This window comes from Cucurbita pepo, chromosome LG12 (assembly GCF_002806865.2).
Source record: "Cucurbita pepo subsp. pepo cultivar mu-cu-16 chromosome LG12, ASM280686v2, whole genome shotgun sequence".
Lineage (NCBI taxonomy): Eukaryota > Viridiplantae > Streptophyta > Magnoliopsida > Cucurbitales > Cucurbitaceae > Cucurbita > Cucurbita pepo.
Genome location: NC_036649.1, coordinates 9,482,502 through 9,501,187, shown reverse-complemented (window position 1 = coordinate 9,501,187; position 18,686 = coordinate 9,482,502). Strand labels below are relative to the sequence as shown.

The 18,686-nt window shown below is 38.1% G+C and overlaps 2 protein-coding genes across 3 annotated transcripts; one reads left to right on the top strand and one right to left on the bottom strand.

Moving 5' to 3' along the window:
- The first annotated feature begins 701 nt into the window (after positions 1 to 701).
- Positions 702 to 14,737, top strand: LOC111806406 (CLIP-associated protein-like). Of its 2 annotated transcripts, none has more exons than XM_023691706.1 (21): positions 702 to 1,408; positions 2,184 to 2,339; positions 2,460 to 2,522; positions 2,761 to 2,829; positions 3,023 to 3,188; positions 4,233 to 4,394; positions 4,868 to 4,965; positions 5,506 to 5,580; positions 5,659 to 5,727; positions 8,870 to 8,955; positions 9,034 to 9,151; positions 9,527 to 9,625; positions 9,712 to 10,063; positions 10,290 to 12,010; positions 12,171 to 12,272; positions 12,942 to 13,046; positions 13,195 to 13,269; positions 13,355 to 13,423; positions 13,662 to 13,730; positions 14,012 to 14,113; positions 14,255 to 14,737. In XM_023691706.1, the coding sequence occupies exons 1-21, from the start codon at positions 1,076 to 1,078 to the stop codon at positions 14,405 to 14,407; spliced, it is 4,242 nt and encodes a 1,413-aa protein (XP_023547474.1). In that variant the 5' UTR covers positions 702 to 1,075; the 3' UTR covers positions 14,408 to 14,737. The 2 variants fall into 2 exon arrangements, with proteins under 2 accessions (XP_023547474.1, XP_023547473.1); XM_023691705.1 differs by having other exon boundaries at positions 10,209 to 12,010.
- A 365-nt stretch (positions 14,738 to 15,102) lies between these two features.
- LOC111807576 (protein KINESIN LIGHT CHAIN-RELATED 1) lies at positions 15,103 to 18,686 on the bottom strand. Its single transcript, XM_023693357.1, has 2 exons — positions 16,909 to 18,686; positions 15,103 to 15,651 (listed from the first exon to the last, which is right to left on the bottom strand). The coding sequence occupies exons 1-2, from the start codon at positions 18,582 to 18,584 to the stop codon at positions 15,420 to 15,422; spliced, it is 1,908 nt and encodes a 635-aa protein (XP_023549125.1). The 5' UTR covers positions 18,585 to 18,686; the 3' UTR covers positions 15,103 to 15,419.

The window sequence follows — 18,686 nt, the reverse complement described above, 5'->3', positions numbered from 1 at the left end:
AAAACAAGCAACGTAATCATGAAGCCAACACAACTTCTTTCTGAATCATTTCATAACAATCTAATTTTGTTTTTTTCCCCTAAAAACATAAACTATAAATCCATTTAAAAAATATTGTTTTTTTTAATTATTAGTTTCATAAATAATTTATATTCACTATAATTTTTATTAAAAAAAAAAATGTAAAATAACTAATATAATAAGATAGGTAACATAATTTCTAAAAATTCGATATATACATATATAGTGAATTTGATGAGGGATTTGGCCATGAACCTCCCGAGGAAAAATCTCTCCCGAGTTCCTCTCTCATTGTTTATTTTAATCGGGATTCTCTACTTCATTTTGGATGGGTCTCGACATAATTTTAAATGTGTGAGTTAAATGGACAAATAATGTGGAACTTTTAGATGGATTCTCTACCTCATTTTGGATGGGTCTCAGCATAATTTTAAACGTGTGAGTTAAATGGACAAATAATGTGGAACTTTTAGATCTCAACCTGTCGACAACAATGACGGGTGACAACACGAGCCGAGAAGGAAAGTGACTGTGGCGGTTTATTAAGGAGGGAGAGCACGATCTTTTTACCGTTAGAACTAATTAAAAAAAAAAAAAAATTAAAAAAGAAAAGGGAAAATAAAAAGTGGGGCGGAGGTGGTTGAAATCGTAAATTAGAAGCAAATGGAATGCTAATTTTTTAATTTCAATTTGGATTTCTTCACTCTCTCACCCTCCACAGTCACTTTCCTCCATCAAATCTTCACTCCCACTGTTCTTCTTCCTCTTCTTCTTCTTCTTCCCCACTTCTCTCGTCTGCGGAAGCTGAGCCAGTTGGTGAAATTTGTTTGCGCTTCCTTAATTTTGCGGCGATTCGATTCCCCCATTCAATTTCTCTTCCATCGTTTCCGCTCGAACTCTGTCTCCGCTACTTGGCGTGGCGGCTTCACTTCCTACTTTATGCTCTCTACTTCATGCAATTCTTCCTCTTTTCTCTGAATCCGCATCCAATTCTGCTGTTTCTTGTTCAGATCTGACTTTTGGCCTGTCGGATCCGTGCTCACCAACCCCAGATATGGAGGAAGCATTGGAACTGGCTCGTGCCAAGGACACCAAAGAGCGCATGGCTGGTGTCGAACGCCTCTATGAACTTCTTGAAGCTTCCAGGAAGAGCTTGAATTCTGCTGAGACTACGGCCTTGGTTGATTGCTGCCTCGATCTTCTCAAAGATAACAACTTTAGGGTTTCCCAGGGTGCTCTCCAGGCTTTGGCTTCTGCTGCTGTGCTCTCTGGCGAGCATCTCAAGCTTCATTTTAATGCCCTTGTCCCTGCCGTCGTCGAGCGGTTGGGTGATGCCAAGCAGCCTGTGAGAGAAGCCGCCAGGAGGCTCTTGCTCACTCTGATGGAGGTACTGGATGAGCCTTTAATGCCTGCGGATTCAATGCTAGCATTTCTTGCTGTTTATGTGGCCAATGAATCCGAATTAATTCTCTGAGTTGCTTGAATTTGATTGAATTCTAATGACTTGGACTCGACTTAGTTCTTTCTTCGGCATTTGGTCGATATTTTTTCTCCCCTATTCACAACTACTTAGATATTTTTGTGCATGTGTCTATTGAAATGACGTTTAATCCGGTCGTGATGGTTATTTTCTAGGAAGGGTTATGATATTGTCTTTGTTTGTTGGGTATCGAGTTCTTATCTTTTCTCGGCCTTCGATTACTCAGTAGACCCAGCTTTATCGATGTTTAAAACCCAAGCATTACAAAATATGTTCAATTCATTAAACAATATTTTTCCCATTAATTCTGATTGCCGACTATGTCTTATGAACTTTATGATATTGGTAGTCGACAAAGTCTTCGAAGTTTGAATAGCCTGTATCAATCTCTGCCTTTCCTTATTGTTCAGAAGTAGGTTGCAAACATGGTCATATGACCATAGAATACTAACTTTGACGTATCTTTCTGATGGCAACCCAATAGTTTCAGGTGGCCATTATCTTAGTGAACGTTTTGTTTTTCCTTTTTTATGTGGGGATGGGGGGTGGTTGCGCCCCCTAAACATTCTGAATTATATGAAGGAGCCATTGCCGCTTGTGAATTCTTGTCTTCTTCATATGATCCTGCAGAAAGGGGGAAAAAAACGCACACACCAAACCTAATAACTGTTGCTATATGCAGATTTCTTCACCGACAATCATTGTTGAAAGAGCTGGCTCTTATGCGTGGTCACATAAGAGCTGGAGAATACGAGAAGAGTTCGCAAGAACTGTTACATCAGCCATTGGTTTATTTGCATCAACTGAGCTTACACTTCAGCGGGCTGTACTACCTTCGGTATAAAATTGAATTTCCACACACAAAAAGAAAATAAATAAATAAATAAATAAAACCTTTTCCTCTGGATGAAATTATTTCTAATTTGGTAAGTGAACTTCTAAAAGTTTTTTTCTACAGATTTTGCAGATGTTGAATGATCCAAATCCCGGAGTTAGGGAAGCAGCTATAGTCTGTATTGAGGTTAGCAATATTGAACCTATTGCAACGACGGGTATTTTGTTAGAAATTCTTATAACTTCACAACATTTCCTCATTATATTTGCATGTGTCTTTTGAAAATTTTAAACTTTTCATGCAAGGTAGTTAGAATCCATTGATAAAATATTCTGGTTCAAGCTTATGTCTGGATAGTGTCAGTTGTCAGTTGCTATATCTATTGTTGAATTCAGTGATTTGACTTCAAATTTATTTTCTTCAGGAGATGTATACACAGGCTGGACCACAGTTGCGTGACGAGCTTCAGCGCCATCACCTTCCTACCTATATGGTAAGTGGTTTTTTTTTTACGAGCATTATCTCTTCTTCCCACCTGTCTCTTTTTGTAATAAGGATGATTTTAGTCCTTTTTTCATTACGGAATGCTGGAAGCTGAAAGTTTTATTCTATTTCAGTTAAAGTAGTAAAGTAATTTATGGAAATGGACGTTACTATAATCATTTTTTATAATCATCTATCTATAGGTGAAAGATATTAATGCCCGTCTAGAAAAAATTACGCCTCAAGTTCGGTCCTCGGAAGGACTTACAGGGAATTTTGCAGTTGGAGACATGAAGCCGGTAAATATTAACTCTAAGAAAAGTAGTCCAAAGGCTAAAAGTTCTAACAGAGAGGTTTCTCTTTTTGGAGGTCAGTTTTTAGTTTATATTTCAATTTTCTAGTAAAAACAAATGATATGGGAACATTTTCTTTCTATTTGAATAGTCTAGCTCCGTTTCTTACAAATATATATATATATAACAAGCTCTTTATGAATCCTATCTCATAAAGGTGTAACAAATTCTTTCAAAAGAGTGGTGTGTTTTATATAAAGGCGCGTCAAAGAGTTTGGATCACAAGATTTTGGAGATGCAACTTTGTTTCTTGATTTAGTATGCATTTTTTACTTCTTTCATTATCTTCCTTGCCCTTATTAGTTCCTGTCACTTGATGGGGGAGGTGGTCTTGCTTCATCCTCCATTTAGGAATAAGGGAGAACTATTGTGGATGAATTTCTTTTTAGCTATTTTGTGGAATATTTGGTGAGGAATAGGAGGAATGTTATGGGTGAGGAGAGGTTTGGGGGATGGTTTTCGCCTACAACTAGGTTTAATGGTTTCTTCTGGTGTCTGGCCTCATCGTCTATGTATCTTTCTTAATTGTTCGCGTCCTTTCTTTTAGATTTTTTTTCCCTCTGAACTATTGCCCTTTGTATATCCTTTCATTCGCTCTATGAAAGTATGGTTTTTCAATAAATAAAAAAAGAATATCAATTTTATATGTGTTAGAGGTAATGAAGATCATCTGTCTTAACTACACCATTATACTTCACATTATTCTGCATGCTGACTATGACATTCGGTTTGAATATTTTTATTTGGTAATCCGTTATCTACTTCAATTTAAGAGGTTATTACTACACTCTTTTTCACAGTAGAAGGAACATTTTGAAATTTCTCCTTGGTTTTTCATTAAAAGACAGTATGTAGAAGGATCATTTGAATGCTCAGATTTCAACATTTTTAATTGTGTACTTCATTGTGAAACGGATATCTAGTGTGTCAATAAATAAAAAAAATAGATATTTTGGGTGGAATTTAGATCATGGATGAAATCAGGTCCTTCTAACCAGAATCTTAGATTATGGTATTTTTTAATTAACTTCGCTTAGGAGGTTACTGCTGCCATGTGCAGGTGAAAGTGACGTAACTGAAAAGCAGGTAGATCCTGTAAAAGTATATTCGGAGAAGGAGCTAATAAGAGAAATTGAGAAGATAGCTTCTATCCTTGTTCCGGAAAAAGATTGGTCTATTCGCATAGCAGCCATGCAGAGAGTAGAGGGCCTTGTTTCTGGAGGTTTTACTATTCTCTTCTCTCGCTGTAGGATTAGGTCACATGTTGATGGATATAGTAGCTTGGATGCATTGAATTTGTTAGGTTGACATAACTGTGATTTTGCAAGTTACAAATCTACTTTTGCAATGAAATTGCAGTTCTTCATTTATGAAATTATTCAATTATGTCATATGTTGATTAATACAGTAGTCACAATTATGTTTAATTTGTTAAGTTGGAAAATTTGTGATAAAATGCTTTATAAATCTTCTTTTAAAGGATGTTTACAGTATTAAAGGATGCTTACAGTTTTAAAGGATGCTATATTGCCACAATCGTTCTACTGTTGCTGCTACCTGAGCTTATTTATGGGCTGAACTCTCTCTTTATCCATCTATGGCATTTGGGAAGGCTTGATGGAACGGAAACTGAGTTCTCAATGCATTTGTGTTCTGGAATGATGTTTATTTTATGTTTTCTAATTTTTTTTATAGGAGCTGCTGACTATCCAAGTTTTAAGGGATTGTTGAAACAAATGGTTGGACCTCTCAGTACTCAATTATCTGATAGAAGATCTAGCATAGTAAAACAGGTCTGAACCATTGATTTCTAATGCACTTTTATCTTTTTTTTGTTTTGTTTTATTATGAACCAAATTTCAATTTTTGTGCCGATGCCGCTAGATCTCGTGTATGATTTATGTTGTTTATTGTCTATTGTCGTTACACTAACATTTAGTGTATTCAAAGTGGTATTAATTTTTTTCTTGTATGCTTCAATAGTTGTTGGGAAACTATTTGTTTTATTTATAAATATATCATGTTTAGTGTGTTGAATATGAAACATTATCTGGTGAAGATTACAAGTTTAGTAATTTCCTGGGTTTTTAGTGAGTTTTCCTTGTGGCTCCTTAAGCACGGATCTCTTTTTGGCTTTTTACTGGTGTAAATGCAAACACCCTTTTCTGAGAACAGTCTTACAATACTTCCGTTCAAATGGATGAATTTTTTGTTATTCCATTATTGGGTTAGTGGTTCCTTCCCTCTTTTTGTACTATTTCATATATAGTGAAATACTCGTTTCCCTTAAAAACGATGGCTTTTCTTTCTCTCAATTCTACTTCGTATTTCAGGCTTGCCATTTGTTATGCTTTTTGTCCAAGGAACTTTTGGGAGATTTTGAAGCCTGCGCTGAAATGTTTATTCCAGTAAGTGAAAGATCTTGTAAAACTGTTGTTATCATGCTGGGAATCCTAATTTGTTTTTGTTGTCTGCTTTGTTTCCAGGTCCTTTTCAAGCTGGTTGTTATTACTGTACTTGTAATTGCAGAATCCGCTGATAATTGCATAAAAACGGTATTGTTATTTCTTTATTAACCATTACTCTTTTACTCCTTTTGTATTCTTTTGTCTTGTTAGAACTTTATTGTTGTTTTGGCTTCTTTCCCTAGGTTGCCGTTTTTGTGAGCCCTTTTATACTTTCATTTTTCTAGACAAACTGGTTCTTTACTACACACACACACACACACACATATATATATATACACCTAACTAACACATTGCACTCAATTAGCAATTTCCATTGACAATTGACTTGGAGGGTTCATAATGAATTTATTGAAGTACTTGAAATTCACATTGGGAGAAGAGGAAAACTTTAAATAAAATTATTTATTGATGAGCTATACATGATAATATAGTTTTCCCAGTAACATAGTTTCGCTGACAAATTAATAATAATAAATAATAAATAAAAGGTTGGGGTCCTAATGACAGCTTCCTCCCTCCCGTATGCTTCTTGTATTTCATCATCGGTAAGACTCGAAAGAGGTTTGTATCTTGGAGGAAGAGTTTTTTCTTATCTAGTTGATTTTGAAGGGAATTTCAACTTATTTCTTGTCCTTGTTTAAAGTCCCCAGTACGATTAGCAATATCAGCCGAGGGATTTTCGTTTGGAGGGATTGACTAGGCGAAAGGTTCTAAATTTGTAAGGTGAAAGTAGTGTCTAGGTCGCTGGATTGAGGAGATGGGCAATGTAAGGGCGAGGAACCAGGCTCGTTTGGATAAATGGCTTTCGCAATTCCATCATGATTTTGATGTCTTATGGCACAAGTTTACTATGAGCAAGTATGGTTCTCACTCTTTTTAATGGACTGTTAGTGGGGTTAAAGGCACTTCTAGAAACTCGTAGAAAGATATTTTTGCTGAACTTCCTTGCTCCTTTCTTTTCCCCGTTTGTGAACGGGAGATACTTACTTTTGGGTGGACAAGTGGTAAGAGGATAGATTCCTCTACTCCATTGGTCTCCAGTTATTAGTTGTCCTCCTTGAGGAATCGCTCGGTGGCTACAATTCTCTCATTATGAGAACTTGCCTTTTCTTCCTTGGAATTCTGTATTTGCAGTATAGCCCTGAAAGGAGAGATGTTTGTCTTTGCAGTTTGGTTGTTCGTTCACAGGCTTTCCCTACCTCTCTTTCTTTTGGTGTTTGATGCCTTGTGGCAAAGTTTGCATAGAATAGGTAACACCTTGGTTTGAATCTTGACAAGGGGAACTTTGTTGGTCGGGTTGCTCTGTTGTATTCTTTGCCAAAGGGTGGTAGAGTATGTTGGTCATATACTATGGATGTGTGATTATGCCAGTGCTGTTTGAAGTTGATTCTTTGAGGTGTTTGGTTTTTGTTTTCCAGCTTTTAGGGTTGCTGTGACTTTCGAGGATCTCCTTCTCTGTTCGCCTTTCCACGAGAAGGGGCTTCTTCTTTGTGGAGGGCTGGGTGTTTGCTATTTTGTGAGCTCATTGGAGTGAGAGAAATAGTAGAATATTCAGGGGTTGGGAGAGGTCTTCCAATGATGTTTGGTTTCTTGTTAGATTCTGCACTTCTCTTTGGACTTTCTTGACAAGGCCTTTTTGTGATTGTTCTCATTGTCTATTTTACTTGACTGGAACTCCTTTGTGTAGCTCAACTTCTTTTCATGGGCTTTATGTTTTGTGAGTAGGGTATGTCTTTTGGTTGTCACCAATTGTATTAGATTTTTCATTTCTGGTTTGAGATGTGGTGTTTGATACTAGTATGTTGTCCTTATTAGGAAAAGAACAATCAGTCCGATCTACTGTTCTATAGGTTGTATAATTGGGGAAAAATTNCAACTTATTTCTTGTCCTTGTTTAAAGTCCCCAGTACGATTAGCAATATCAGCCGAGGGATTTTCGTTTGGAGGGATTGACTAGGCGAAAGGTTCTAAATTTGTAAGGTGAAAGTAGTGTCTAGGTCGCTGGATTGAGGAGATGGGCAATGTAAGGGCGAGGAACCAGGCTCGTTTGGATAAATGGCTTTCGCAATTCCATCATGATTTTGATGTCTTATGGCACAAGTTTACTATGAGCAAGTATGGTTCTCACTCTTTTTAATGGACTGTTAGTGGGGTTAAAGGCACTTCTAGAAACTCGTAGAAAGATATTTTTGCTGAACTTCCTTGCTCCTTTCTTTTCCCCGTTTGTGAACGGGAGATACTTACTTTTGGGTGGACAAGTGGTAAGAGGATAGATTCCTCTACTCCATTGGTCTCCAGTTATTAGTTGTCCTCCTTGAGGAATCGCTCGGTGGCTACAATTCTCTCATTATGAGAACTTGCCTTTTCTTCCTTGGAATTCTGTATTTGCAGTATAGCCCTGAAAGGAGAGATGTTTGTCTTTGCAGTTTGGTTGTTCGTTCACAGGCTTTCCCTACCTCTCTTTCTTTTGGTGTTTGATGCCTTGTGGCAAAGTTTGCATAGAATAGGTAACACCTTGGTTTGAATCTTGACAAGGGGAACTTTGTTGGTCGGGTTGCTCTGTTGTATTCTTTGCCAAAGGGTGGTAGAGTATGTTGGTCATATACTATGGATGTGTGATTATGCCAGTGCTGTTTGAAGTTGATTCTTTGAGGTGTTTGGTTTTTGTTTTCCAGCTTTTAGGGTTGCTGTGACTTTCGAGGATCTCCTTCTCTGTTCGCCTTTCCACGAGAAGGGGCTTCTTCTTTGTGGAGGGCTGGGTGTTTGCTATTTTGTGAGCTCATTGGAGTGAGAGAAATAGTAGAATATTCAGGGGTTGGGAGAGGTCTTCCAATGATGTTTGGTTTCTTGTTAGATTCTGCACTTCTCTTTGGACTTTCTTGACAAGGCCTTTTTGTGATTGTTCTCATTGTCTATTTTACTTGACTGGAACTCCTTTGTGTAGCTCAACTTCTTTTCATGGGCTTTATGTTTTGTGAGTAGGGTATGTCTTTTGGTTGTCACCAATTGTATTAGATTTTTCATTTCTGGTTTGAGATGTGGTGTTTGATACTAGTATGTTGTCCTTATTAGGAAAAGAACAATCAGTCCGATCTACTGTTCTATAGGTTGTATAATTGGGGAAAAATTAGTAAATTATCACAAACCAGCTATCTACATGGGTATGTTCCTGACTTTATGAAACCCCATCAACTAAGGTTAAAGTAGGTTTATTTTCTTTTTCATCTAGATGCTGCGTAACTGTAAAGTTGCACGTGTGCTTCCTCGCATAGCTGATAGTGCAAAAAGTGATCGAAATGCTGTACTACGTGCACGGTGAGAATTTCTTCACTTTTCAGAAACTCATACAGTAACTTTATTCTCCTGATTTCTATTATGTCTATTGTATCATAGATGTTGTGAATATGCACTTCTCATTCTTGAGCACTGGCCTGATGCACCTGAGATTCAGCGATCTGCTGATTTATTTGAGGATCTAATCAGGTGCTGTGTTGCTGATGCAATGAGTGAGGTAAATTATTAAAAAAAGAATTTGAATTTCATTACTTTGTAGAGAGAATTTGTTTTTGCCTTTTGAAGTATGTTCATTTGAAATGATGGTCAATTTTTTTGTAGTGTTTCATTTTTCCTAAAAAAAGAAAGATTTAATAATAGCCTCTGCCATGTCTGAATTTCTTAATTACTTAAATTGGTATAGCCACTCCTTATCCTTAGACCCTCCTTTGTTGTTTTCCTTTAATTCTATAATTATGTTCAATTTAAAATATTGGAACATTAGAAATTTTAACTGCCATTACATTACTACATATCTGAAGTCATGTGGGTATGACATTCCATTTCATCTCACTCTTATCACCACCTCACTTGTAGTATATTTACTTGATAGGTTCGAGCCACTGCACGAGTATTATACAGGATGTTTGCAAAAACTTGGCCAGAGCGTTCCAGACGATTATTTTCCTCATTTGACCTTGTGATTCAAAGGGTATGGTCTACTTTCATTTGAAAGAGGTTTTGATAAACATTCCATTACTGAATGTACCAGTGTCTAAATTCCAAGCTTTCGTCCAGTTAATTAATGAAGAGGATGGGGGTATACATAGGCGACATGCTTCTCCATCTGTTCGTGATAGAGGTACAATGATGTCACTCAACTCTCAACCATCTACTGGTTCAAGCTTACCTGGATATGGAACTTCTGCTATTGTTGCTATGGATAGAAGTTCAAGTTTATCATCTGGGACATCGCTCTCTTCTGGAATTCTGTCTCAGTCAAAGACTTCTGGTGATGGTCCTGAACGTAGTTTGGAGAGTGTGTTGCATTCGAGCAAACAGAAGGTCAGTGCAATTGAAAGCATGCTCAGAGGCTTGGATTTATCTGAGAAACACAACCCAAATCTTCGATCATCGAGTTTGGATCTAGGTACCCAATGACATTTACTGTTAATTAGTTTTCGTAATCACCCTTGAGCTCTTAGGTTTATTCTTGCTCTTATCTGTTTTGAAACATCTAGCTAAATTTGATATGTGTGAGCGGCTAAATTTTCCTCTTACTTCCCCTAGTGCAGGAGTTGACCCTCCATCATCTCGTGATCCACCTTTTCCTCAAGCTCTGCCCGCATCTAATCATTTCAGTAACTCTTCTGCAGCTGATCTAACTGCGTCAAATACGAATAAAATTAGGAGCCGTCAAGGTGGATTGGGCTTATCTGATATCATCAGTCAAATTCAAGCTTCCAAATGTTCTGGTAAATTGTCACATCGCACCAATGTGGCTAACGAACCTTTGTCTACTTTTTCATCGTACTCAGCAAAGCGGGTTGTTGATCGACACCAAGAAAGGGGTTTCGTTGAAGAGAATAATGATATTAGAGAGGCTAAGCGGTATATTACTCCACAAATTGAGAAGCATTACTTGGATGCATCTTATAGGGATGGGAGTTACAAGGATTCTCATAATAGTTATATTCCCAACTTCCAGAGACCACTGTTGAGAAAGAATGCAGGTGGGCGAATGTCTGCAACCAGGCGTAGGAGTTTTGATGATAGCCAGCTACCACTTGGAGAAATGTCAAGTTACGTTGACAGTCCAGCATCTCTCAGTGATGCTCTTAGTGAGGGACTTAACCCATCTTCTGACTGGTGTACTAGGGTTGGCACCTTTAATTATCTTCAGTCTCTGCTGCAGCAGGGTTCAAAAGGAATACAGGAAGTGCTTCAAAATTTTGAGAAGGTAATGAAGTTGTTTTTCCAGCACTTGGATGACCCACACCATAAAGTTGCACAGGCTGCACTTTCAACACTGGCTGATATAATTCCAACCTGCCGAAAGCCATTTGAGAGCTATATGGAAAGGATCTTACCCCATGTTTTCTCTCGGTTGATTGACCCAAAGGAGTTAGTTAGACAACCCTGCTCGACAACTTTGGAAATTGTTAGTAAAACTTATAGTACCGATTCTCTCTTACCTGCTTTACTCCGTTCTTTGGATGAACAGCGGTCACCAAAGGCAAAGCTGGCTGTTATTGAGTTTGCTATAAATTCTTTTAACAAGCATGTAGTAAATTCTGAGGGCTTTAGTAATAATGGCATCCTAAAGTTATGGCTCGCTAAATTGACACCATTGGTTTATGATAAAAACACCAAGTTGAAGGAATCAGCCATTACATGCATCATATCTGTTTATTCACACTTTGAACCAGCAGCTGTCTTGAATTATATTCTTAGCCTATCAGTTGAAGAACAAAATTCCTTGAGGCGAGCTCTTAAACAATATACACCTCGCATTGAGGTGGACTTGATGAACTTCTTACAGAACAAGAAGGAACGTCAACGACCCAAGTCCTTGTATGACCCATCTGATGTGGTTGGAACATCTTCTGAGGAAGGGTATGTTAGTATGTCCAAAAAGAGTCAATTTTTTGGTAGATATTCAGCTGGTTCTCTTGATGACAAGAGTGGTATGAAGTGGAATATGAACCAGGAATCAACCCTGGTAACGAGGAGCATTGGTCAGGCTGCTACTTCTGACGAAGTTTGTGAGAATTTGTACCATAATTTTGATTATGGTTCCTGCAATGATGTTATTAATGTGAAAACCAAAGATATGCATTATTTGGAAAATTCCACTGATCCGAACCTTGGATCACGGACAAGTCTGGTGGAAAATGATGCTAATAGTGTTAATTTCGATGATTTATCTTCCCTGCATTTGGTCAACGGTGAGATTGACAGCGACCACTTAAGAATTGCTGAAAATGCTGCATACAATGACGAGGCTTCACTAGAACTTGAATCTCACCAACACAAAACTAAAACTGTCAACTCCATGGTGGATACAGGCCCTAGCATTCCTCAAATTCTTCACCTGGTGACTGCTCTACGAATGGATTTGTTTTTACAAATTAATGTTTTTATCCATTAGATATTTTAATTCACTTTAGCTTTAAGAATTTTATATCCTTGCATTAGGTGGTATGTGAGATGATAAGGATGATGGGTAAATGATATATGTTGTCCTCTTTCTGCAGATCAGTACTGGCAATAGCGAAAGCCCTTCTGCAAGCAAATGCAGTGCGCTTCAGCAGTTAATTGAAACTTCCATAAGTAATGATCCGTCCATTTGGTCCAAGGTATGGTCCAACTCTAGATCTATTGATAGTTCATATTTTCTCTTGAAGAACTCAAAACAATTGGTGGTGCCTTTTTATATATTTATTTTAATAATTATTATTAATATATATTCTTTTTTTTTTTGTGGGGGGGGGGGAATATCAGCTTTTTGATGGGGGAATTTAGCTGAGGTTCATGAACATTGAGGGTCATCCCCTGAGCTGTGTTGTAGAATTCATTATTTAGGCCCAACTAGGGCGCCTCACTTAAGAATTGAAGTCCTAACACCTAGATGTGCGTTCTTCTGTAAGAGCAAGTGTGGCTTAGCTTTTTCATTAACTCTTCTAACAAATTTGTTATTTTTTAAACTTATCATATGTAGCAAACCTTTCCATAATTAAATCTGAGGCCCTTTTTTGCCCTCTGAATGGTGTTTAAGGATCCATCATCCCTAAAGCCTCTAGGCTGTGTTCTCTGCTTTTGATGAATATATTTTTTCCTTTGTTTCCCATCAAATGAAAAAACTAAATCAATCGTAGTTTATATAGAATCCCATTATGCCACTGCCGAGATTTCTTCCCAGATTCCAGCCTTGAAATGCAACGACCCGAAACTTGGTTGATGGTTTTGCTTTGCTTCCTTTTGCTATGGGTCGATTTTCGTCTCATAGTTTGTTTTTCCACTTGCAGTACTTCAATCAAATTTTGACAGTGATACTGGAAGTGTTTGATAATTCTGATTCCTCAGTACGTGAGCTTGCTCTTTCATTGATAACTGAAATGATTAAGAATCAGGTAAGTTGAACATTATTTTTCTGATGCTTTATGGGATGCTGCATTTGTGCTATTGAACATAACTATTCAACATTTCCGTAGTACTTTGTGGATGATTTTTTCCTTCTTTAGTGTATTCTCATTTTTATCCTTCAATTTGTAATTCCAGAGGGACTCTATGGAAGATTCTGTTGAGATCGTTATTGAGAAACTGCTTCATGTTACCAAGGACATTATTCCCAAAGTAACTTCTCTTAGCATTCTGGAACTTCTTTTGCCTGTTTTTACCCGTCTAAAATTGCTTCCTCTTCCTTGTACCCTTTATTCAGGTATCAAGTGATGCAGAGCATTGCCTGACTGTTGTGTTATCTCAGTATGATCCATTCAGATGCTTAAGTGTATGTATCTTTGCATTCTATTTTTCTCTTCATGGATATCACCTGTGGATAGTTCTTCATTTTCAATTCCTTCACAATTTCATTGATAATATAATGTATCGGGAAAGAGAAAACAATAGCCCTAGAGATGTAGATTTTGTTTTTAACTGATTATTCTGTTTAATTTTTTTTTTTTTTTTTTTTTTTTTTTNAGCTCTTAAGATTTAGTATAACATGCGCCATGTACTTTATTTTGCAGGTTATTACTCCTCTGTTGGTTACCGAGGATGAGAAAACTCTTGTTACATGCATCAATTGCTTGACAAAGGTTTATTCCTTTAGTAACCTTGTTACAAACTCTTGTTACACGCATATCCCCTGTCCTATCCCCTGTCCCCGCCCCCGCCCCCGCCCCCGCCCCCGCCCCCGCCCACCCAAGCACACACACACACAAATAAGATAGTAGTTTTGAGGTTCAAAACTGCCTCCATTTCCCTCTCCAAATTTTCATCCACTAAACTATTCTCACGTACTTCAGAGCACTGTTGCACAGCAGTTACTGTTATTCATTGGTTTTGGATTCTTACCTTCTGCTACTTGGTTTTTCAGCTTGTCGGTCGGCTGTCACAAGAAGAGTTGATGACACAGTTGCCCACTTTTTTGCCTGCTCTCTTTGAAGCATTTGGACACCAGAGTGCTGATGTGAGAAAGGTAATGGCCGACTGTTTTTCATTCTTTTATTCATCGACAGGAATGATACTCCCCTTGCCCTGCCTCCCTATAAAGTAAATAAGATAACAAAAGGCATCCATCCATATCTCACATAGCCTATTCGCTGCCAATTTGCTGCAGACTGTTGTCTTCTGTCTTGTTGACATCTACATAATGCTGGGGAAACAATTTTTGCCACACTTGGAGGGACTCAACAGCACTCAACTACGTTTGGTTACAATTTACGCCAATCGAATTTCGCAAGCTAGGACGGGAACCGCCATTGACGCTTAGCAACAATGCTTGCTTGCTTGCATGCAATGTAATTTCTGATGTGAAGAAGTGTTAGTTGGTAGTATATTCCATTCCTTGGTGTAATTCTGTATATTGTGTGCATACATTGTGGAGGCTTTCTGTCCATTGGCCTATTTATTTTTCCACCCATTATATATTCTTTTTCAAGTCATTTCCTTTTCTTAGATGCCAGCATGGTTTGGAGTCCAGAGTGTTTTGAGACCCATTATGAAATTCAAATTATCGTGCCCAATTTTGTATCTTACAGTTCCAGAATATTATTGATATGTTATTGGATGGCTCGGATATGATATGGAATATTTTTCTATATATCATTGTCATTTTATTCCGTTGTGATTTGTATTGGTAGACACAACTTATATAATAATGCATTGATTATTAAAGAGTTTAATTAATTAATTTTCCATCTTTAGAATTAAGATATTAAATATTAGGAAAAGATTTTCTTAGTATACAACACATTTATGCCTAATAGTTCAATTATTTTTTTAAAATTTTGAATTTAGTAAAAAATTCATAAAATTATTAGACATACAAGATAAAAATAAAAATTTTCTTTTATTATATTTAAAAATTCGAAAAATAACATCTATAAAAATTATGACGAGTTCAAACAAAAGCAATACTTCAGAACAAAAATTATGAGTTGTGAGCATCATGCAGAGCTCTGAACATGGGACTATGGAGTTGGTTTCAAAAAAAGCACCCGTCCGATTCGATAATTCTACGAGTTACTGCAGTCGTCTCTTTCCCGGGGATATAGCTTTCAGTGAATACATTTCCTAGCAGGGTAGAAAGACATGTATGCAAAACATAGGGTCTTATATTTCAAGGTCGTTCCCGCTATGCACAAAAGATGACAGAGGCTTTAAAGGAACGTATTTCCGAAAGTATCCGAGCTTTCATATGGTAAAACTTACCAAGAAGATTGATCCGATCTATCGATTTATCTGGAGTCGTAAAATAGCTTATCAGATTTGATATATCGTGGCTATTGATGTTTCTGACTGCTGGGAATATCAGGCTGCAGAGTTTTGGAAGAGGTGGAGGAATGAGGTAGGGGCAAGGCCTTCATCGAGAGCTCGATTTTCGACTTACCGTGTGCTTTCCTCTTCAATTGTTCGAGCATTCGCTGCGCTTCTCTAAGTTCGTCTTCTGCAGTTGAGCCATGGCCTTCCCAAGCATCAACCACTTGCTCTTGGAATTCAATTGCAAGGGCGTAACTGGCACCAATACACACAAAAAAAAGAGTAAATTAATGAGATCAAGAATGACCCCACTACCCCAATTGCTGCATAATCATATATTGATGCAAGCAACAAAGGTGTTTATCATGAATATTGGTAGAAAACCACAACTTTCTGCACGTTTTTGCATCATTCAATAACAAATGATAAATAAACCAAGAACAGGACCAGCGAAAGCCCTCTGCCCTTTAATATTCTATTCCAAATAGTAGGGAGATATCTACCAAGAAGCACAGACACAAACATGGGATGTAGACACAAACACGGGACAGACACAGTGACATGTCGATGTCTAAAAAAAGTAGGGACATGAACGCGTTGGGGACACGTTTTTTCGTTCAAACATAACATAGAAACAAATATACTTCACTATAAACATAGAAGTAAAATCATCAAACATATTTGAAATCTTAAAAGATATAGAAAAGTTGAGATGATTATGGCTAGAGAAAGAAGACGTCGTCCTAACTCTTTATGATTGATGAAGATATAAGGGTTCTATAAGGAAACCTCTATTCTTCCTAGTTTTTAGGTTAAATATTTTTTCGAGACGTGACCAAGCAATATCCAGCCGTGTCCAAAATTTAAAAAACTATATTTAATCCATACACGTTTTTTAGCTTGTTTGTGCTTCCTAGGATATTTATCATGTCTTTCAAGTGACTCTCGAAGGAAATTCAATTCCAAGATCAACCTATTAGTTTGGGTAGCCCAAAAATCGATTAGAATCCTATAACAGTCCAAGCCCACTGCTAGCAGATATTGTTCGTTTTGGCTTGTTACGTATCGCTGTTAGCCTCATGGTTTTAAGACACATCTACTAGGGAGAGGTTTCCACACCCTTATAAGGAATGCTTCGTTCCCCTCTCCAACCGATATGGGATCTCACAATCCACCCCCCTTGGGGGCTCAACGTCCTCGTTGGCACACCACCTGGTGTCTGACTCTGATACCATTTGTAACAGCCCAAACTCATCGCTAGTAGGTAATGTCCGCTTTGGCCCATTACGTATCGCCATCAGCCTCACGGTTTTAAAATGCGTCTACTAAGAAGAGGTTTCTACACCTGGTCAGAAGACATTACATGGATCGGTTTCCTACTCTACCATTCAATACAAAACACTTGGATCTCCCTAATCCATATGGTTCTGTGTCTCAATGCCATAAAACCTAACTACCTCAATAAGGATGTCAAAGAATGATAATGAGTAAAACACTTGAAAGTAACCATACCTTCCCAATGAGCCATATGCTTTTGCAAGATTCTGACAGGCTTCAATGGAATCTGCGTGATGGGGGCCAAGTGATACGTCCATAATGTCCTTTGCCATTGCGAACATCTGCGCAGCCGATTGAGGTCTCTCGAGTTCCAAATACGCAGCTCCAAGATTATTGTATATATATCCAACTCCAAAATGCTTGGAACCAAAACTCTCTTTCAAAGTCTCTGCTGCACCCTCCAAGTATGGAATAGCTTCATGAACTTTACCAGTCAACAGTAGCAACCACCCTAATCTAGCTGAAACACTACCTTCTGAGTGCTGTTCTTGAGGAAGCTTCTCAAGCAAAGCTAGAGATCTTTTCAATAAAGAAATTGCAGTTTCAAACTCGTTCATCGACTCATACTGCATTGATATCTCTGAATACGCCTCAGCAGCTGCAACTGGAGAAGCTGCTTCTTTCTTGTCAAAAATTCGAGTAGCAATCTCTAAACATCTCTTTGCATCAGCAAACTTTTCCTGATTATACAACACTTTTCCCATTGAGATAAACACCACTGCCTGAGTTTCGCTGTCTTTTTCGGTATGCTGAACAACATCCTTAAGAGTACTGATGGCCTCATCGTACCTACCAAGCGCAATTTGCATATTAGCAGCATCGATTTCTGCACGAAGTAAATCAGAATTAAGGCCCCAGTTCTTCAAAACCTTCTGAGACAATTCATTCTGCTCCAATGCCTTTTGATGTTCTTCCAACCCACTATAAATCACCCCAAGAAGCCTCCTATCATGAGCAACTTCAACTGAATTATGCCCCAACTGCTTCTTGTGTATCTCCAATGCCTGCATACAAAAGGGAAGAGCATCCTTGAAGTTCAATATAGCAACATAAGCTTCTGCCAAATCTCGATTCGCCTTCCCCAGTTCTCGACTATCCTTCTCCAAGGTTAACTCCTTGATCTCTAAACACTTCCTGAGATTAGCAAGAGCTTCTTCTCTCCGCCCCATTGCAGTCTTAACATTTGCCAACTCAAGTTGCACAGCATGAAGCACTGGCCTAATACCCTCAGCACTAAAGCCACTCTCCTCTAACTGACCTAGAATCCTATTAGCCCTATTTAAGTACCCCAAGCTGTCACTAAACCTTTTCAAGCTATAATTAACAGAACCCAACAATTGTAAAGTCATAGCAACAGGTAAAGAAGGTTTCCCATTATCATCTTTATCCAAGGCTTTCAAAGCTCTAGTAGCATAAACCAGTATCTTTTCAGGATCCTCATCTTCTTGCTCGAGTTTCAGACCGATTTTCAAGGAAGCCAACCCGAGATCCCTCTCTTCAAAAGTGGATTCCATGTCCTTAAACGCCTTGACCATTTCATCAACAGTGTTTGCAGATTCAAAAGCCTCCTCAAGCTCGGATTTCTCCTTGAATTTTCGCTGTCTTGAAGAAATTTGAGGGCGTTTCTCCACAAGGGTTTCCAAATTCCGAGATGGGCTTGCTTGAAATCGGTTGAACTTGAAGAACAATCCATGGTTTTTGGTGCAGGGATTGAGATGGGGGGCTGAAACAGGGGAGGAATATGAAGGGGAAGGATCGGAAATGAACTTCGGCGAAATGAGGGATGAAAGTGAGCGGAGATTGATACGATTGGAGTGAAAAAGAAGTGAAATTGAGGCGTTTCTTCTCATTGTGGCACTGAAACTGAATGATCTGCTGCGCTGTTGCGAGGTTTTTGCAAAACCCTTCTCTCAAGGCAGGTTGAGGAACCGAAGCCTCGAAGGTGAATTAAA